At 38.9% G+C, this 22,693-nt stretch overlaps 1 protein-coding gene across 3 annotated transcripts in view; it reads left to right on the plus strand.

Moving 5' to 3' along the window:
• LOC133575800 (AP-3 complex subunit sigma-1) overlaps positions 1-22,693 on the plus strand; it is a 38,142-nt gene that overhangs the window by 14,406 nt on the left and 1,043 nt on the right. The window contains exons 3-6 of one of the 3 annotated variants that reach the window (XM_061928650.2): positions 698-809; positions 892-963; positions 3,311-3,418; positions 9,991-10,062. In XM_061928650.2, coding sequence (XP_061784634.1) covers positions 698-809; positions 892-963; positions 3,311-3,418; positions 9,991-10,056 — 358 coding nt within the window. In that variant the 3' untranslated portion in view covers positions 10,057-10,062. The remainder of the gene's footprint in view (positions 1-697; positions 810-891; positions 964-3,310; positions 3,419-9,990; positions 10,063-22,693) is intronic. The other 2 variants (XM_061928651.2, XM_061928649.1) reach the window with 2 other exon arrangements.

The raw sequence follows: 22,693 nt of genomic DNA on the forward strand, positions 1-22,693 counted from the left end.
CCGTTCACCTCCCCAAAGTTCATACAGCACATATATTTCCCTAAAGTCCCCAAAGTTACGTATGTGACATGCACATAGCGGCACGCACGTATGGGCAAGCGATCAAATATCCAGCACAACACCTGCCGCAATACACCGCTTCCCACCTACAGCTTTCTTTTTTGCTGTCTCCATTGTTCATTGAACAAATTGCAAAAGATTCACCAACACAGATGTCCAGAATACTGTGGAATTTTGCGATGAAAACAGACGACTTAATAGCTGGCCACCATGCTTTCCCAAAATGTCCTCTACAATCCGTGATGTCACGCGCAGACGTCATCATACCGAGACGTTTTCAGCAGGATATTTCGCGCAAAATTTAAAATTGCACTTTAGTAAGCTAACCCGGCCGTATTGGCGTGTGTTGCAATGTTAAGATTTCATCATTGATATATAAACTATCAGACTGTGTGGTCGGAAGTAGTGGGTTTCAGTAGGCCTTTAAGTTTTAAATTCCAATTGGCTTGTTTTAAGCAAGTTTGGAAGAAGGCAAGATTGTTATAAATATCTCCGCCATGCTTCCTTGGGTTGATTTAAAATAACACAAAAACACAATACACAAAAACAGGGACCAGCAGGTAAGAAAACTTGGTTTTACATAATAGCACTCCTTTAAATTATGGTTACTGATGCCTCCGTGTGTATTGTGTGTCAGGTTGATCGGGGGTTCAGACTACAAGCTGATCTACAGACACTACGCTACGTTGTACTTTGTGTTTTGTGTAGACTCCTCAGAGAGTGAACTAGGAATTTTAGACTTAATCCAGGTAAGAAAAACAATATCTTGCTATCTTTCTCTTCATGGTTTTCATTCTTGTTCTCATCAAATGTTGTCCTATTCCCTATTAGGTATTTGTGGAAACGCTGGACAAATGCTTTGAGAATGTCTGCGAACTTGATCTGATTTTCCATGTAGACAAGGTAAAAGCATCCACTTGTTTTTATTGGTGATTTAACATAACACAACTTCAACATGTGTAGTTATGTGGAGTTGATTGTGAATGGCGTCACAATTGAGGCTAAATGGAGTGCAGTGCTTGGTATAAGCAGGGTTGATTTAGTTTGTGGTCAAACCTCCTCGGATAATTGTCACCATGAAAACCATCGATAACACGCTATGCCATATTGGATTCAAATCCTACAGTGTCCCCCTGCTAAAGAAGCCACATGTCCAGGCCCATCTGAAGTTTCCCAATAAACACCTGAATAATACAGAGAATGATTGGGAGTACGGCTGCACGAGTGAAGGAAGAGATGGTGCTTTTAGACTGTCAACATATTCTTGCCTCAAGGCGCCACACAATAGAACACAATGCAATAGTCTAATTTCAAAAATATTTGGCTTTGTCCAGGCAGACTTTGGGCTTTTGTCTACATCATGCTCTTAAACTGAAGAAATGACCGATAAAAACTATACAGTGTGTATAATGTAATGTAGTCATGATATAAAATAATAATGCAGGTAACCATTTAAAAGGATATAAAAGTGTATTTATCATTATTGTAGAATTATTTACCATTGTGCTGTAATTGGAAGGTAAATGACTTTTATCCATCCATTTTCTTCCGACTGTCCCTCTTAGGGTCGCGGGGGTGGCTGGAGCCTATCCCAGCTACATTCGGGACAAGTCGCAACCTAATCGCAGGGCCAACACAGATAGACGGACAACATTCACACTCACATTCACACACTAGGGCCAATTTAGTGTTGCCAATCAACCTATCCCCAGTTGCATGATTTGTTGGTGGAAGGTAGCCGGAGTACCCGGAGGGAACCCACGCAATCACGGGGAGAACATGCAAACTCCACACAGAAAGCCTGGAGATCGAACCCAGGACCTTCTTATTTTGAGGCACAAGCACTAACCCCTGTTCCACCTGTTTCCCCTGCTGCCGTAAAGAACATTCAGTTATCTCAGCTGCATTCGAGCGGAAGGGGGGATACACCCTGGACAAGTCGCCACCTCATCACAGGGCCAACACAGATAGACAGACAACATTCACACTCACATTCACACACTTGAGCCAATTTAGTGTTGCCAATCAACCTATCCCCAGGTGCATGTCTTTGGAGGGGGGAGGAAGCCGGAGTACCCGGGGAGAACATGCTCACACACTCTCAGGACTACTCAGGACTTTCGTATTGTGAGGCACATGCACTAACCCCTGTTCCACCGTGCTGCTACATATATGTATGTGTGTGTATATATATATATATATATATATATATATATATATATATATATATATATATATATATATATATATGTATAATACACACACACACATATAGACACACACACATACATATATATACAGTATATACGGTAAGTGTGTGTGTGTATGTGTATATATATATATATATATATATATATATATATATATATATATATATATATATATATATATATATATATATATATATATATGGGCAGCACGGTGGAGGAGGGGTTAGTGCATCTGCCTCACAATACGAAGGTCCTGAGTAGTCTTGGGTTCAATCCCGGGCTCGGGATCTTTCTGTGTGGAATTTGCATGTTCTCCCCGTGTCTGCGTGTGTTCCCTCCGGGTACTCCGGCTTCCTCCCACCTCCAAAAACATGCACCTGGGTATAGGTTGATTGGCAACACTAAAATTGGCCCTAGTGTGTGAATGTGAGTGTGAATGTTGTCTGTCTATCTGTGTTGGCCATGCGATGAGGTGGCGACTTGTCCAGGGTGTACCCCGCCTTCCGCCCGATTGTAGCTGAGATAGGCTCCAGCGCCCCCCGCGACCCCAAAGGGAATAAGCGGTAGAAAATGGATGGATGGATGGATGGAATTAGTATTCATTCTACTCAACGAATTACAAAATAATTGTAATCTTTTGCTTCATGTGATTTTCTAGATTTTGATATTCTGACTTTCACTGTTAAAATAATCCAACCATTAAAATGTGATAGATTGTTAATTTCTTTGTCAGTGGGTGAATTTACAAAATCGGTGAGTGGTCTAATAATTATTTCCCTCACTGTAGCTGAGGCCATTATTTGAGGAAATGCAGTAGCTACTTTTTCTATGGAAAATCGAGGCGTTTTAATTCACAACACACCTGTCGCTAATTTAAGACACCGCGTCTGTTAGTGCTATTTGAGGAAATATGGTAGTTTGTCTTTTTTTTGAAAAAAGAAGGCAACTCATCAAGGGGGGTGTTTATCTGTTCACATGTTTTTTTACAGCATGGCAACAATCTTAAGTAAAAATGCGCTAATGTAAAATCTTTCATCCAGGTTCACAATATTCTGGCGGAGATGGTGATGGGTGGAATGGTGCTGGAGACCAACATGAATGAAATCATCACACAGGTGGACGCCCAGAACAAGATGGAGAAGTCTGAGGTAAGTACGCTCCCGCCAGTCTTGCATTTATGAAAAGGATGGTACATAGTATGCAGGCATGTGTGTATGCTGCACCCTGCATGTGACTCTCCAGTGACCTTGTGTGAAGCCTTCGACATGATCCTGTTTGCGCGCTCTCTCTCTCTCTCTCTCTTTCGCTCTCAACCAACCTTTTCTCTTGCTGCCGCAATGTTTTAAACACAAATCAACACTGTCACATTTGTAGGGAGAATTAACGATGATCATTGAATCATTGATTGTGTAAATCATCCTGTTTCATTTTGAAGGAGCCCACACACACATGTGTATATATATATATATATATATATATATATATATATATATATATATATATATATATATATATATATATATACATATATACATATATATATATAAATATATACATATATATATATATGTGTATGTTACATACACATATATATATATGTATACATACACATATATATACATGTATATATATGTATATTTATATATATATATGTATGTATGTATATATATATATATATATATATATATATATATATACACATACATACATACATACATACATACATACATACATACATATATATATATATATATATATATATATATATATATATATATATATACATACATACATACATACATACATACATACATACATACATATATATATATGTATATATATATATATAAATATATACATGTATGTATGTATGTATTACAAAAAATAAAAAAGGGATAGAGTGTTTAATGCTGTCACCGCACAGCAATGAAGTCCTGGATTTGATCATGCCTGGTCGGCGGGGTCTCTGTGTGGGTTCTCTTCCACAGACCCACTTTTCCCCGGGGAAATAACAGATGGATGGATGGCCAAATCAAACACGCCGTCCATGTTGCAGTTATTGCTCTTCAAAGGTCCCGTATTATCGTATTTTTTAAAACAATTTAAAGTCAGTCTCAAAGGTTCAACAACCTGTGTTGGCCAAAATCTAGCCTTGATGCTGGAAATTCGACTGTGCTTTTATTAAACCCTACCTGGAATACGCCCTTATTTGTCTCTGTAGCTTTAATGCTAATAAGCTGTGTTTGAGTCTGTGGTTCTAAGAAGCGCTATTGTCCACTTTATACTAACACGTGCACACATGGATGTGGGCACAGGGCAATTGCTCCTCCACATTAAATTTGCATTTCACAAAAATTCACAGCAGAAAGCAATAGAAAAGAGTCCATACTTATCCCTAAAGTCAAAATAAAGACATTTCATTTGATCAGTGTAATTACGTCTGTCCCTGGTGGTGTTATTGTACACGCTTCTTCTGCCTTTCATGACAGAGAGCATGTGTAAATTAAGTAATCGAACGATAAATGAAAATAAACTTGATAACTTTGTCGGCATCATTAAATTGCCATAGATTGATAGATAGACAGATAGTACTTTATTCTCCTGTTATCCGTGTGTGTTTGTTTTCTTTGTCTGTCGCTCCCAATCAGGGTTTAGGAGGGTTCACTCTGTGCATTGCTCTAAGCCCCTGACCAAATTTTTTCTATAGCAGAATTAAATGAACGGAGTGAATCTTCTTTGTCATCCATCCACAGTTGTGGATTGGTGGTCACATACAGGACCAGACAGAGCATCGCTAGTTCCTAGTAAGAAACACAGCCAAGTAACAATAATTAGGAGGGAAAAATATGATTGCATGATTATCTGTGTTGGCCCTGCGATGAGGTGGTGACTTGTCCAGGGTCTACCCCGCCTTTTGCCGAATGCAGCTGGGATAGGCTCCAGCCACTGAGAGGGACAAGCGGTAGAAAATGGATGGATGGATGATTCCCGGTGTGGGAATATTTAGACTTCAAACGGAATGAGCAAAATGAACCCATCGACACAGACAAAGGAGCAAGTATGCCCAATTTGTTGGAAAGTGATAGGAACAAAAACAAAACTTAAATACTCAACACAGTTTTTCCAACTGGGGAAAAAATGTATCTTCATATTTATTGAAGTTCAATTTTTGCTAACGTAGCTTGAGAGTCCATTTACCGTATTTTTTGGACTATAAGTCGCAGTTTTTTTCATAGTTTGGCCGGGGGTGCGACTTATACTCGGGAGCGACTTATGTGTGAAATTGTTAACACATTACCGTAAAATATCAAATAATATTATTTAGCTCATTCACGTAAGAGACTAGACGTATAAGATTTCATGGGATTTAGCGATTAGGAGTGACAGATTGTTTGGTGAATGTGTAGCATGTTCTATATGTTATAGTTATTTGAATGACTCTTACCATAATATGTTACGTTAACATACCAGTTGGTTATTTATGCCTCATATAACGTACACTTATTCAGCCTGTTGTTCACTATTCTTTATTTATTTTAAATTGCCTTTCAAATGTCTATTCTTGGTGTTGGGTTTTATCAAATAAATGTCCCCCAAAAATGCGACTTATTATTATAAGTCGCATTTTTAATAAATATAAAAAATGTGTGCGACTTATGTGTTTTTTTCCTTCTTTATTATGCATTTTCGGCCGGTGCGACTTATACTCCGGAGCGACTTATACTCCGAAAAATACGGTAGTTTTAGATATTTAGGATAGTTCTTAGTTTTTGCCCTTCCCATTACAATTTTAACAAATACTAATGAGAACTAAAAGTTGATTGCGTTTGAATGGGTTACTTGCATTATTATCCATCCATCCATCCATTTTCTACTGCTTGTCCCTTTCGGGGTCGCGGGGGTGGCTGGAGCCTATCCCATTATTATTATAATTATTATTATGTACAGTATATCCTTTTTAAAAGGCATGCTACATATTAAAAAGGTGCAGTGTCGGGAGGGCCAAACATGGATTAAATTGATTTCAATTCATTCAATGGGCGGGGCTGCTTTAAGATACGAGTATTCTGAGTTATGAACTTGGTCGTGGAACGCAATGTGCTCCTAGGTTAACGTGCCATTTTATTATGATTACATTAGTGCTTAATTCAGTGCTTAATATTGTGTATCGGCAATCATTTGGGGGACAATATATCAACCAGCAAATTGGTTATTGGCCCAGGCCTAGGCGTGGGTTCGATTCCCGGCCAGGGTTCCGTCAGGAAGAGCATCCGGATTAAAAACCAAGCTAAAACCATTCATGCAATTTATCAGCTATTGATTAGTTATCCTCTATTGGATAAAAGCTATTAGTAGAAAAAGAAGAAGATGAATGTGATTACTCCTCCGCTCGCGATGGAAAGTAGCGGTAAACGCAACTGTAACAACTATCTCATCTCACCTTTAATTGCCTCTCGGTAGATCCAGCCAAAACGCGCTTGAATAAAAGCATTAATATCCTGACAAAATACTGTGTTTGGGATGTGGTCCTATTTATTTGACAAAAAAAGAATGATTAAAATTACATTCAAAGTGGCTTTCTATGGCGGAAAGTTAGATGGATTTGACTTCTGGTAAAGGTATGGTAGAAAATGGAACAGTTTGAGAGCGTGCAGTCTGAATTTTCTTAGCTGTAAAAACTGTGTGACCTCCTGCTACCAGCATTCCATGCCGTGCTTTGTGACAAACCAAATCAACCAAATAAAACAAACAAGGAAGGCATAATGGCTCCTACAGCAACCATGGAGACACAGCTTTAGTCTAGTTTCAGATTTCAGACTTATTTATTTAATAAAGATGAATGTTTAGACCTGCGTTTTTATGAAAGGTGCATACCTGCCAACTACTCCGGTTTTCCCGTAATTCGTACGGTTTTCATCAACCTATTCCGGGTTACGGTTGCAGTGATAAAAAATACGGTTTTTCATTAATTAAAAAAAAAAAAGGGTGAAAACTACGCGAATTGCACCTTGTGCAGACAAGATTTTTCGATTGGACACGGAGGAATTAGCGATGTAAAAGACCATGTTGGGACAAAAAAACACAAGTCTAATGCCGTTGCTAGCGATACAAGTGGAAAACTTTCAACGTTTTTCGTCGCCCAAACAGATTCTTTGGATGTGATAAATGCCGAAGTTTTATTTACGGAGGCAATAATTGAGCATGGACTTCCAATCGCACTGGCTGATCACATGGGACAGTTAAATGTTTGTAATGCAACCTTTAAAAATCATTACGCGGTGATCGCGGTCCCAAAAATAAACTTTTCTTGCATGATAATGTCCAGAAAAACTCGCTTTATATTACTATAGAGTCCTTTTAACGAATGAGTTTGATGGTTTATCACAAACCTTAAATGAAAGAAGTCCTTTGTTCTCCTGCACCATGCATGCACTTTGGTCTTGCTACGTGTTTGGTGCGCAATCCTGTCGGCTGTATTTCACAGCACGTCTTTGACAACTTGAAGTGGCATAAAACATTTAAAACAAAGGGGTTATAGGAACAATCACTTTCAGTGTTTTATGCCACTTCAAGTTGTCAAAGACGGTATGCTGGTGCCCGACTGCCACAAGTGGAACAAACATTTGAAACAAAGGGGTTATAGGAACAATCACTTTCAGTGTTTTATGCCACTTCAAGTAAACTTATCATAAAGTTACCATATCATTTTTGCAGTATGATCAATCTGATAGAATAAATTTGGATTTTAGCCACAAAAAGGTAATGACACCAATGTTATCTATTGGAATTGTTTAGTACTGTTATACTGTTAAAAGTGTTTATACTATTTATGCTTTCAAGTCCAAGTTGAAGAAATCTTGTTAAATGTTGACAGCATAACTACCAAAATACAGAAGTATGTCCTTAATATTTTTGCAGTGCTATTTCTGTTGAAAAGTTCAAATGATTACATTAGAGATGTGATGTGCCACTTTTCAAGTGTCTGATGGCTTCAATTAATTTTCATTAATTTTTCATATTTTGAATTCTTTTGAAAGGCTTACAAAAAAACTACATTGGAATTGTAATTCCATGCTATTGACAGGACTATTAATTTTAATGAAGTTAGCTTACCATGTTTACAGTATGATAATTGTGATAGAAATGTGAATTTTAGGCACAGAATATTTTTTACAATTGAACAAGGCAGTAGATTATACAAGCTTGGACAGAAAGTTAATAATGACACCAATTTTTTTTTTTAATGGAATTGTTTAGTACTGTTTTACCATTTGTTTACTGTAAAAAGTGTTTATACTGTTTATACTTTCAATTAACAAATTGAAGTCTTGTGAAAGGTTGACAGGATAACTGGCATTAACTGTCAAAATAATTTCAAACTATTGAAGTTAGCTTACAGAATAAACATGTCAATCAACCCATATGATTTTTGCTGTAATATTTTTGTTTTGAAAAGTCACTGTGACTGATAGAAAAGTGATGGTTTTAGCAACATTTTAACCTGTCTGAATGCTAATAATCATTTTGCGTCAGGGGGCGAAGCCCTGAACCCCCCACCAGGACTTTGTCCTGGACCTACCGGGGCCTGTGGCCCTTGGACCCTGGCTACTAGGTTTTTCTGATTTCAAAAGTTGGCAGGTATGAAGGTGTCATTAAATTACTTTTGTTGTGATCTAGCTCGTTTACAGACAAAACAATTGAAAATACAATTATTTGAGCTGCTTTGCGCTCCTACTCGCTAAAGAAAAACCGTAATGATAATTAATAACAATTAATTGTTGACACCTTTTTTTTTGTCCTCGGGAGAAGTGGTGGCCGTGTACACAGGGCAGTGTCATTCATCAGAGGCAGTATCATCTTCATGAGGAAGGAGGTTTTTTCCTTCATGACGTCATGAAAACACAGAACATTTAAAGCGGCCTCTTTTCTCAAAAGTGCAGCAAACAAGAGAGATACACGAACATTTGTCTCACGTTTGCTGCTCATAAACAGGCTCTCGGGACACATTACTGTTAGAGCATCATTAACATTTGCATAATAGGGGACCTTTAAATGTGTTTTGTCAGTAAAGTATCTGCTGATTCGCTTTCCATGCAATGTGACATATGGAAGAATTGAGCTCAGACAGCCAGCCAGAGACAATTTCATGAATTAATTACCCCCCAGAGCTTCTCTAATGATGCGAGGAAAAGCAATGAAAGCATACTTGTAGAACATTTCCTTGTTACTCCTGCAATGAGAAATACTGACAGGAAGCACTATAGTAGTCCCAATTTCTAATTGGCTGACATTTGCTGGGTGCTCCAACTTGTAGGAATATAAATAAGATTTGTGTCATATTTATTTTAATCCAACAGGTTCTTCTTTTTTCACAATTTGCTGTTCTGTAGGCAGAGTCTCATCAGAGCTGCTCTTGTCTCTTTCTCTCTCTCCCTCCTCATGGACCTACCCTAGACCACGCTCACGTACTAATTTAAAATGACACTGCCCATTTATAGGAAGGTATCAGGTATAAGTAATGAAGCTGTTCTCCATCAAGCCTGACAAAGTCTAATAGCTTCACAGAAGTGCTCAATAAGAAAATGCATGTTGGATCTCTATTGCATCAAGTGTGTGGTCTATGATAGGTCCTCTCACCTTTTTCCTGTGGAGATAAACTGTTAATTACTTTAACCTGCTTTAACATTCCTCATTCCTCTTTTTCCCTGACCCTGTCTAGTTCTTTCCATTCTTCTCTCTCTCTTTACAGACGTTTATCTTTCAGTCTACCAGGCAGGACAGGTAGACGCAGGTACTGCTAAAATCTACAACCAAGTATTGTATAACCCTAACTGAAGTTTACTACTCCCCCTCTCCTTTCCTCTTCCTGTCCCGAGTCTCTCTATATCGACCCCCTTTCCTGACCCCTTTAAAAAGTTGATGAATTCACTTACATGCACCGGGAATCTTTCATGACAGACCCAAATAATGACTTAAGTCTACGACATAATTTTTTTTCCCTCTTGCTAACAATGGATGTAAAAAATATGTTCCCCAGTCAAACTGTAAAATGTTGAACTGTACAAGCAATGTTCTGGGTAGCATTTGTCAACTAATTAATATGTAAAAATAAATAAATAAATAAACTACTGTTAATGTCATTATTATTACAGATTGTTTCTTAAACAGGGTTTGTAAATAGAAGTTTGTATATTGAAGCAAATGTCTCCTTAATAAACAATATAAACATTAATATTGGGTTCCAGCCTCGACAAAAGTCCATATTTTGATAAAGGTTTGTACACTTCGAAAACAATATAAATCGCTATACAATACTGTAAATCTAACAACATAATGGGGTGATGGATCAACGACAGTATCTATTTAATAACAAAGCCAAAAAAGCGGAACTGTCCTCCTTACACGGCTGCTCTGCTTATGCACACACAGTGTCACTAGCCTTGTGGTGCACTCACAGTTTGAAATCCAGGCATGTGAAATGTCCGCAAAAAAGTGGGAAACCGTGTTTTTAAACATTAATTTTCGCGTCAAAATATCACTTCCGTGGTTTTTTTATTGAAATATTGTAGCGTGTATGGGTGGTAGTCGAAGAAGTGTCAAAAGATGGACCTATTTGTTTTGATGATGTTCAGACTTTGTATTTTTATCAGCAATCGAGCAGTATCTTCACATCTGTGGCTTCTCAGCGCAACACCACCAGAAACGTTTCCCGTGAAAACCCATCCGACCGGATCTTTATATCAATAACAAAAGTTCCGTGGGTGAACTATGTAAACCCACTACAATATCAAAAAAAAAGGATCTAAACAAAATTTGTTGAATGCTTGCCTCAGCCGCAGGTACTCGCTGTTTCTCTTGCCTAAACGCCACACTGAATTGCAGGACAGGAAGAGGACAGAACGCTGAAACAAGCTCGCTAGTTAGCATGGTTAGCTTCATCTAGCTAGCTTACTTGTTGTCGCCTGTGTTTGCATTTACGAGCCACAACGTTTACGGCTTTCTCCTTTGCCGCTAATCATATTTGAATGATTACAATCCAAACACAGTTGGTTTCGAACCAGTTGTAGTTCCAGAGCAGTGGTTCTTAACCTTGTTGGAGGTACCGAACCCCACCAGTTTCATATGCGCATTCACCGAACCCTTCTTTAGTGAAAAATAAAATGCTTTTTCTTAATTTAATCTTAATTTATAAATATTATTCATAAAATTATTAATATTATTCTAAAGAAATACAAATAAAGATATATTTTACAAACAGAAAGTTACAGGAATGTACACATGATCCCATGTTTACATCTCATTGTGCAACATGTGAATGTTTTAGTGGGAACTAAATGCGATATCTGAAAGGGGTACAAATTAATTCCAAAGCAGGACCCCCACCCAGACATACAATACTAGTACACAGCTCATGAAAAACATTATTTTTTGTTACTGTCATTGTAATTGGGCTAAAGCACTTATTTATATTAGACAATAATCTCATGGAAAGGACTGCTGTCATTTGATTATAATAATAAAACATTTAACTTGTTATTTAGTCAGGTTTGGGACAGGTTCTGCTGGTGTGGCCACAGTGCATGTGCACGTCTGACGTCGCTCACATGTGCTCCACTGAATGCTCAAAGAGTTTTTGTGTTTGCTCACGCATATGGAAAATTAGAGGGAACATTGTTTGGGGGTATCCATAATACGCCGATAGGGAGAAGTTTTTATTTACACGATGAGTCGGGTGTGTCTTGACCTCTGCGGCGGAGACTCTGCCAAACCCCTGAGGCCGACTCACCGAACCCCTAGGGTTCGATCGAACCCAGGTTAAGAACCACTGTGCTAGAGCATTTATTAGTAGCCAGCGATGTAAACAGATGTCACAACACCTTAAGTATATGGTATTACCCGACGTGGCGTGGCTAAAGGATAGTTTTGCCAAAAGGGAAACATTTTCTGAGTTATCTGCATGCATGTTATTTTCAATGAAAATAATGTTAGTAAATTATCTACTGAAAAAACAACTAAAAATTATCTGGTACATTATATGGGACATGTGACAGCCAAGAGGTTGGTAGATGACAATAAAGCTAAAGGTAAAATAAAATGGAGAAATGCACCCAATTGCAGGAAATTTTGTGTTGATTTTCAAAATTTTCTTTCTGGGCTTGCGTGGCAGCACTTCATGCCGATAGATATGTTCCTCTTTTTCTGTCAGTTTTTCTCAAAGGGTACTCACATGCCTGAAAATCACAAAACTCCTTAATTTTAACTGTCAGATCGTTACAATAATTAGAAATAAAAAAAAAGAGAAAATACTTTACATTGTCAGTTACAAGAGGTTGCAGGGGAGGAGTGGGGGTTGTTGACAACCCTGTGGATACACACCAAATTTTTCAAACCACACATTGCTTGTCCATTGTTTTCTTTAGACTCATTGAGCTAGCAACACTAAAAATTATAGATGTCCGATAATATCGGCTTGCCGGCATTTATCGGCCGATAATATTTTTTATTTTTTTATTAAATCAACATAAAAAACACAAGATACACTTACAATTAGTGCACCAACCCAACAAACCTCCCTCCCCCATTTACACTCATTTACACTCATTCACACAAAAGGGTTGTTTCTTTCTATTATTAATATTCTGGTTCCTACATTATATATCAATATATATCAATACAGTCTGCAAGGGATACAGTCCGTAAGCACACATGATTGTGCATGCTGCTGGTCCACTAATAGTACTAACCTTTAACAGTTAATTTTACTAATTTTCATTAATTACTAGTTTCTATGTAACTGTTTTTATAGTGTTTTACTTTCTTTTTTATTCAAGAAAATGTTTTTCATTTATTTATCTTATTTTATTTTATTAATTTTTTTAAAAAGTACCTTATCTTCACCATACCTGGTTGTCCAAATTAGGCATAATAATGTGTTAATTCCACGACTGTATATATCGGTTTATATAGGTATCGGTTGATATCGGTATCGGTAATTAAAGAGTTGGACAATATCGGAAGATCGGATATCGGCAAAAAGCCATTATCGGACATACCTACTAAAAATGTTTTAAAAATGCCCAAAAAATTCTTAAAAAGCACACCAATTAGCACATTAGCTAACTAAATGAATGAGCAGTGAGCACGGAAGAGCCATAAGGCCGCCCACAATAGATGTGCTGCCAGGCACAAAATAGCTACCCTGCAGGCACACAATGGGTGGATGAAACGTATGTACACGGAGACAGGGTTCGTACAACAAAGCATCTTTTTTTTATTCGGTCTGTGGTTCGTAAATCGAAGAGTATGTACGACGAGGGGTTCGTAAATCGAGGTTCCCCTGTACTTCAAAACAGTCTTGTGTTGCAAAGTTGAGTTTTGATGCTGACAAGGCTTACACATCTCACAATTTAATATTTGTCTATGTCACACAAGTGTAAAAAGGAGTAAACCACTGTCAAACAATAAAACGGTTTCTTTTAACCGAGTGACATATAGCGAAGGTGGAATCTGATTTGATTACAAGTCGTTTTACTTCATGTAACATCCGGTGTGTATTCTTCCGCTTTACTCAACATCCCTTAATGAGGCCATGCCCATCTTTTGAAAAAAGTGACACAAAAAGGCAAAAGAAAAACCTATGAGAAGGAAAAGGGGAAATATTCCTTATTTTTGCAAAGCAAATACTGTTGAGCTTATTTTCATAATACTTCATGCCTAGAAGGCTGTATTCAAATGACTAGGTAGAAGTATGTCTGAAACTAAAAATCACATTCACAGTATCTTCTACGTATGTGCAAAACCTTTTCTAACGTACACTTAGGCCAGGGGTCGGCAACCCAAAATGTTGAAAGAGCCATATTGGACCAAAAATCAAAAATCTAAATCTGTCTGGAGCCGCAAAAAATTAAAAGCTTTATATAAGTGTTATAATGAAGACAACACATGGTGTGTCTATATTAGCCTACTATCAAAATGACTTTAAAAGTCTCATATAAATGTTATAATGAAGACAACACATGATGTACCGTATTTTTCGGAGTATAAGTCGCACCGGTGTATAAGTCGCACCTGCCGAAAATGCATAATAAAAAAGGAAAAAAACATATACAAGTCGCACTGGAGCCCGGCCAAACTATGAAAAAAAACTGCGACTTATAGTCCGAAAAATACGGTAAGTGTTATATTAGCCTACTATCAAAGGCTGATGCAAATCTTCGTTGACAGAAATGTTGTATTTTAATTTTTATTCTACACATTTTTGCAACATTGGAAATCATTAGTAAAATGGAGGCTTCTCACAGGATGAGATAGCTTCTCGAAATTACTTGCTCAGAATGGCCAAATGTGTAGATGTGTGTGTCCAAGTTTAAGGAAACGGCAGGCTGTCTTCTTCTAATGGATTTATTACAATCTTTGCAAGCTGGGTAACGTTTGCTGTGGTCTGCAACAACATGGCACACAAACAACTATCAGAAATGCAGCCAATATTACATACAGATAATGTGTCATGAAAGATGCAAATATAAATTAAATATATAATTAATTAATACATAAGTAAAGGAAATTAAATGAGCTCAAATATACCTACAAACGAGGCATAATGATACAACATGTACATACAGCTAGCCTAAATAGCATGTTAGCATCAATTAGCTTGCAGTCATGGATTGACCAAATATGCCTGTTAAGCACTCCAGCAAATCAATGAAATCAACAAAGCTCACCTTTGTGCATTCACGCACAGCATAAAACTTTGGTGGACAAAATGAGACAAAGAAGGAGTGGCATAAAACATGACTTTCTGTGGCCGCATCGGAGAAAGTTGTGCATGTAAACAAACTACGATGAGTTCAAGGCTCACTGAAATTAGTAGGACAAAATGGTGCTTGCCAAATACTCTCATCAGTGAATCATGTATAACATAAATAGTGGGATTTCTAACAATTAGGAAGTTTTGTGTCATGTTTGTTCTCCTACAAAAAATAGATTAAAACAAAAAATGTTTATATTGCCTCTATATCCCACCACAATGAATCTGAAGCCATTTGTGCTTCCATTGTCAGGGCCACAGACTGCATTTATTTACATGTCGTTTTTATACATGCAAACTTACAGGTGGTGTTGAACGGCTTCTCCCGAGAGCTTTTCTTAGTGTCACTCACACACAAACAAGTGACCCGGAGAGATGCAGCTGCAGCACAGAAACATTACATGAACACTTATTTTGCCTTTGCATTTGTCACATGACATTTGTGGTGCCCCCTATGTGTTGAACAGTATACCAATATACTCAAAGTTTCATAATTATTTATACAAATGGTCAATGACTTATGGGGAATTAGTTACGAGGTCCCACCCCAGTGACCCTGCAAAGAGGGTTCGCTTGATGGCTGCCATTTTTGTTTTCAACCAATCTGGGCTTGTCGGTGTACCAAATGTTGTGGTGATTTGGATTAACACCAAAAGTTAGTGTTTTGAAGAGCTTGTGTGAGAAATATTAAGTCAATTAGATTTTTGGGGTTTTATAACAGTGTCACAATGTGGTGTGTGTGTAAGAAAACTAATAGCACTGCAACACAGTAGGGGTACATGTATTTTGTAGGCAGTGGTTCTGGAGTAGAAGCGTTAGCTTAAACCAGGGTTCTTAGACACGCGGCCCGCGGGCCAACTGCGGCCCGCGAGACGTTATTTTGCGGCCCGCACCTTAATATGAAAATGTAATGTTAGTGCGGCCCGCAAGATTTATTTGAATGCCGCTTGACAGCGTCATACTTGCCAACCCTCCCGATTTTTCCGGGAGACTCCCAAATTTCAGGGTAACCATTCTCTCGAATGTCTGCCGATTTTCACCCAAGCAACAATATTAAGGGCGTGCCGTGATGGCACTGCCTTTAGCGCCCTCTACAACCTGTACAAACAGCGTGCCAGCTCAGTCACATGCTGTATTTGGCTTCTGTACACACACGTAAGTGACCGCAAGACATACTTGGTCAACAGCCATACAGGTCACACTGAGGATGGCCGTATAAACAAGTTTAACACTGTTACAAATATGCGCCACACTGTGAACCCACACCAAACAAGAATGACAAACACATTTCGGGAGAACATCCGCACCGTAACACAACATAAACACAACAGAACAAATACCCAGAACACCTTGCAGCCCTAACTCTTCCGGGCTGCAATATACACCCCCGCTACCACCAAACCCCGCCCCCCCCAACCTTGCCCCCCCCCCCCCCCCCCACACACACACACACACATCACCCTCCCCCCCCTCCGTGCATCGGTTGTCCGGGTGAAAATCGGGACAAAATCGGTAGAATGGTTGCCCCGGGAGATTGTCGGGAGGGGCACTGAAATTCGGGAGTCTCTCAGAAAAATCGGGAGAGTTGGCAAGTATGTTGCTAGGGCGGGATAGCCATTCAAAGAAGGTGAATTCATGAAAAAGTGCATGTTAGATTTTTTTAAGAAATATTTTCTTGCGGCCCAGCCTCACCCAGTTTCTGCATCCAGTGGCCCCCAGGTAAATTGAGTTTGAGACCCCTGGCTTAAACAAACAAAGTCCCGATTGTTGGCTGTTGACCTATGATCAGGCCACTGACATTAAATATTGTTTTGTTTACCGTATTTGTAATCAATAGGGATTTATTTATAATCAAGCAGTGAGTGATGATCGCTCCAAACGATTCGTATCCGTGTTTGTGGTTTTAACTAGAGCTGAAACGATTCCTCGAGTAATTCGATTACAAAATATCTTCGAGGACATTTTGCTGCCTCGAGGCTTCGTAAAAATGTTTTTGTTAATTTCGCCTTGTTTAATAAACAGTAGTCAAAGCTCACGTTTCGCACGGACTGTTCAGGTATTGCACAGCGTGTTTACGTCCCCTGCACTGCGCAACACCGCTCTTTTAAATACGCTTGAGTTTAGAAAACGTTTTTGCCGACATAACTGGCAATGGCAGACGCCGCAGAAAGCAGAGGACAAGAGCCATAGCAAAATGAGGCAATTAAGAAGCGACAAAAGTTGTCTAAGGTGTGGGAACACTTCACACTAAAATCAAAGAAAAACGCAGTAGTATGCAAAAATTGCAAAGTGGAGCTCGCATACCACAATAGCACAAGTTCGATGCTGTAGCACCTATCGAGAAAGCGTCCCAATGAGGGACGTCCAGAGGCGAGGTAAGCCATCTATTATCAAATGTAAACGCAAAAGTAGTGTTCGTAAAATAAATGTTATTCATTATGTTAACCAGGATGTGTTCTCTCAGTCCGGCCAAGTCATCAAATGCCGCCGAAAGGTGTTGAAAACTAACAACGCTGTCCGAGCTGTCGTGTTCAATTAGCCTTTCATTAGTAACCCCGCAGAAGTAGTCGGGCAAAGTTATTCGGGTTGTTCAATTCATGCAGCCACATGCTTCTTGGATAGCTTGCACTTGTCAGGCTTGGTCAAAAGGATAGGACTCAGATGCAGAGTAGGGAATATATCAGCAGGCTTTTATTTTGAAAGCTTCCTTTCACCTCCAGAATCAGGGCAATTCAAAAATCTACAATAACTTAACTAGTCGGCGGAAAAGGTTCCAAAAAAAAGGGACAACCAAAAATTACTCCGACAGGAGGAAAACACAAAAACAATGACGAACTATAATTGGCGACGTATATTCTATGAAACGTATATAAACAGAAAACGCTCCAACAGAAACAATGGCTATGAAAATTCTACACTTTCTCTAATCTAATGTTAACAAAAATTGTCACTCAAAAATTTGAGGAAAGAACTATAAGAAAAACTGAAATCTAACCACTTTGACTGTAAAACTAAATAACACAAAATCACTCTGCTGAGAAGGAGAAAAAGAAAACCCAAAATAGCAACGAAGGAATTCAGGATCAAGGTATACAAATGTGAGACGAGGCAAGGCATGGACATGGAGGCTAGCGAGGCACGAATACTCGAGACAATCTGGCACAGAACAAGGGGAGGCGTGGGCTTATAAAACACATGAGGGTAATGGGAAACAGGTGGAAACAATCAGGGGTCAGGGATGACGTCAGACTGATGACACAAAAGCAGTGTTGGGTTAGTTACTGAAAAACAGTAACTAGTTATAGTTACTAGTTACTTCATTTCAAAAGTAACTCCGTTACTAACTAGTTACTTACACCAAAAAGTAATGCGTTACTGTGAAAAGTAACTATTTAGTTACTTCTTTTTTTCTTCTTTTTTTTTTAAAGCTCCAATGAATGCCCTTTTAGCCTTTATTTCAGTACTGTTATTGCACTGGAGAATAATACAATCTGTTGATCAACTTGACATGCATTTGTATCACTGAACTCTGCTAAGCAATGTGGTCTCCATACAACACACAAAGACAAAGATATGTTACAAAGGCCAATTTGTTTCTGGCCAGAACAAATTGACAAAACTATTTTAAATAGCTGCAACATAACATACATAAGTAACAAACAGCATAATAACAGCATAGATGTAAAGCAAGAAAGGCACACACTACATACACAAAGCCTAACCAGGCATTTTTTCCTCAAGAAATTCTGACACAAAATCATGTCTGAAGCCCAGAACACTCTACACATTTCCCCAGTTTTAGTTTAGAGATAAGGAAAGATTGGCCTGGCCCACTAGCATCCCTCTTTATGATTGACAGAGTGTGTGTATCTTCAGTTCTGAAAGATGAGCAGAGGCAGAGTTAATCCTTACGTGGTGAAGTGTCATTGGAGTCTCTGTCTCTCTTTACTAGCTTCGTCGAAGCATGTTGCTATGTAGCTTGTTTCAGCAGATTTGAATTGCTGTTTTGGGCAGTAGATGGGATCTTTGATCCAAAGCACAATTTACATTTAACTAAAATGTTCTTTTCTTTGTGCTCGACAAAAGAAAAGTAGTGACAATATCTCCATGTTAGCAAACTCGACTTCTGGCTCCGCCATGATCAGACACTTTGTAATGCGTTAGTCCCAACACTGCACAAAAGGAAGGGCAAGTGATCTGACACGAGAGGAGTTACTTTTCAAAATAAAACATGCAATTCACAAGACAGAAGAAACCAAGACAAGACAGCACTTGCACCCACTATAGTCTCTGTAGAATGTAAGAGTGCCACGTCCTTGTTCACAGTGGTAGCACTTGTGTGCCAAGTTCCTGTCAGCCATATTGGTTCTGAATATCAAATTACACATTTCAAATGCAGTATTAAGGCAGTACCTGATCCACTTTTTATGTTTGATATAATGAAAACTGTTCTTATTGTTTTATTTTTAATACTAAGAATATATTTTTTATTTTAACTTTCTCAGCGAATATTAATTTTGAACTCATTTTATATATATTTGTTTTCATCTCAAACATGTTATGATGGCAAAATGAACGTTGATTACTATTTTGCATGCTATGAACGCAGTGAACTGTATTGCATTCTTAAAATTTTAAACTGTTGTCATTATTAAGTTAGGTTCGTCTTTTTATATTGTTTATGTATTGTTGGCAGGTTGAAAACAGCTCAGCGGATTTGCGTGGAGAAACCAACGTTTTAACGGCACCGTATAATAATCATCAAAAATGCACAAGAGACAAGAACTTCGTTTGTGCGGTCACACCACAAAGCACATAGGGCTGTGAGCAAACCTGTTTATATTAGCACACACAAATAGGCACAATCAACCACAGACCATACTTGCCAACCTTTAGACCTCCAAATTCGGGAGATGTTGAGGTGGGTGGGTGGGAGGTGTATATATTTTCAAGTATTTCTTATATATATATATAATAATAATCCGTTCATGAATGAGTATATCCGTTTGGCCACCGTGTTCAATGGAGAAGTCTGATCTGCAAAATTTGCAGGAAGCATACACCTTCCCTTTGAGCTGTCCTGGATGAACTGAAATTATTTTTTCCAATCATTTTAGAACTTGCAAGCATACTTCTTCTTCTTACTCGTCATCGCCATGTCTCTTCTTCGTTCTTCTGCTTCGTCTCTGTTATGTTTTTGGACATTACTACTTGCCATAGTTTTGAAGCAATGCATGATGGGAATCCGGATGTTGTGTGTCAGTGTATTAACATGCCGGCTGGAATAAACACACGCTGAGAAATAGCTCCGTGCCTGCCTACTTTATGGGTTATAGATAAACCTATGGATAACAGAGACTTTTCAGGTGAGAGAGGAAGCTAAAGGCAGTGCCTTTAAGGCACGCCCCCAATATTGTTGTCCGGGTGGAAATTCGGGAGAATGGTTGCCCCGGGAGATTTTCGGGAGGGGCACTGAAATTCGGGAGTCTCCCGGGAAAATCGGGAGGTTTGGCAAGTATGCCACAGAAGCATTTTAGCTGTGCGTGTCAGCCTTCAATAATGAAAACAGGCGTTTAGGAAATAAAAGATAATTAGGCCAAACGCAATAATTCAAGGGCACACTAAGGCCGGAAACATTGGGGCCACGGGTAGTTTTCAAGATGTTGTCTTCCTATACAAAACCTCATTGGGTTTGGGTTAAAGGGGAACATTATCACCAGACCTATGTAAGCGTCAATATATACCTTGATGTTGCAGAAAAAAGACCATATATTTTTTTAACCGATTTCCGAACTCTAAATGGGTGAATTTTGGCGAATTAAACGTCTTTCTATTATTCGCTCTCGGAGCGATGACGTGATGACGTCACAACGTGACGTCACATCGGGAAGCAATCCGCCATTCAAGTTGCACCAGTGGCCCAAAGACGCGAAAGTGGCAAGAAATTGGACGTTTGTTCCGCACACTTTACCGACGAAAGCTATGCTACGACAGAGATGGCAAGAATGTGTGGATATCCTGCGACACTCAAAGCAGATGCATTTCCAATGATAAAGTCAAAGAAATCTGACGCCAGACCCTCATTGAATCTGCCAGAGTGTGTGAGCAATTCAGGGACAAAGGACCTCGGTAGCACGGCAAGCAATGGCGGCAGTTTGTTCCCGCAGGCGAGCGAGCTAAACCCCCTGGATGTCTTGGCTCACACCGTCCCTTATGCCACCGAAGATGATCAAGAGAAGAATATCGACCCTAGCTTCCCTGGCCTGCTGACATCAACTCCAAAACTGGACAGATCAGCTTTCAGGAAAAGAGAGCGGATGAGGGTATGTCTACAGAATATATTAATTGATGAAAATTGGGCTGTCTGCACTCTCAAAGTGCATGTTGTTGCCAAATGTATTTCATATGCTGTAAACCTAGTTCATAGTTGTTAGTTTCCTTTAATGCCAAACAAACACATACCAATCGTTGGTTAGAAGGCGATCACCGAATTCGTCCTCGCTTTCTCCCGTGTCGCTGGCTGTCGTGTCGTTTTCGTCAGTTTCGCTTGCATACGGTTCAAGCCGATATGGCTCAATAGCTTCAGTTTCTTCTTCAATTTCGTTTTCGCTACCTGCCTCCACACTACAACCATCCGTTTCAATACATGCCTAATCTGTTGAATCGCTTAAGCCGCTGAAATCCGAGTCTGAATCCGAGCTAATGTCGCTATAGCTTGCTGTTCTATGCGCCATGTTTGTTTGTGTTGGCATCACTATGTGACGTCACAGGAAAATGGACGGGTGTATATAACGATGGTTAAAATCAGGCACTTTGAAGCTTTTTTTAGGGATATTGCATGATGGGTAAAATTTTGAAAAAAACTTCGAAAAATAAAATAAGCCACTGGGAACTGATTTTTAATGGTTTTAACCCTTCTGAAATTGTGATAATGTTCCCCTTTAAAACTAGAGCTGCATGTATCAAATATTTTAGTAATCGAGTATTCTATCGAAGATCCCGATCGATTAATCAAATACATCATATTTTTGCTTAATTAAGGATTAATTATACATGTATAATTTAATCCCTGTATGTAAATGTCGAGGCTGTGTGCCATGTAGTCAGCATTCCGCGGTCTTCCCTCTGTTTAGCACTAAGCTGCAGTGCACATATGACAAGTGGACCATGGAAAAAGTCAGCTCGAGTTGAGCATTCCTAACAAGGAATGAATGATCAGCTTTGTTCAACGACTCCTGGTCCTTTTTGGGTCTGTCTGCTTTAAAGATTCACATTTTGGGTGGGATCTCTAACAACAGTGATTCTCAAATGTCACTTAGAACTATTAATAAAACAATTCTAAGAGCTGAATTACTGTAATTGCTGCATTGAGACATTAAACTTCCACTTGAGACTCATTGTGTTAGAGTGAGTTGTCTACTCTGTCCGGAGAGCAGATCTCCCAGTCTAGTTGAGTGCTAGCTTTACACCCCCTTCCCACATCATCTATAGTTACACCCCACTGACCTGTTAACAGTATTTTTGTTCCCTCATTCACAAAAATGCAGTTAGGCAGGCAAATAAACACCTTTTTTTTTATCAAGAGGTGCAGTATGACCTCCAATGTAGTCTG

Source organism: Nerophis lumbriciformis, linkage group LG33 (assembly GCF_033978685.3).
Source record: "Nerophis lumbriciformis linkage group LG33, RoL_Nlum_v2.1, whole genome shotgun sequence".
Classification (NCBI taxonomy): Eukaryota; Metazoa; Chordata; class Actinopteri; order Syngnathiformes; family Syngnathidae; genus Nerophis; species Nerophis lumbriciformis.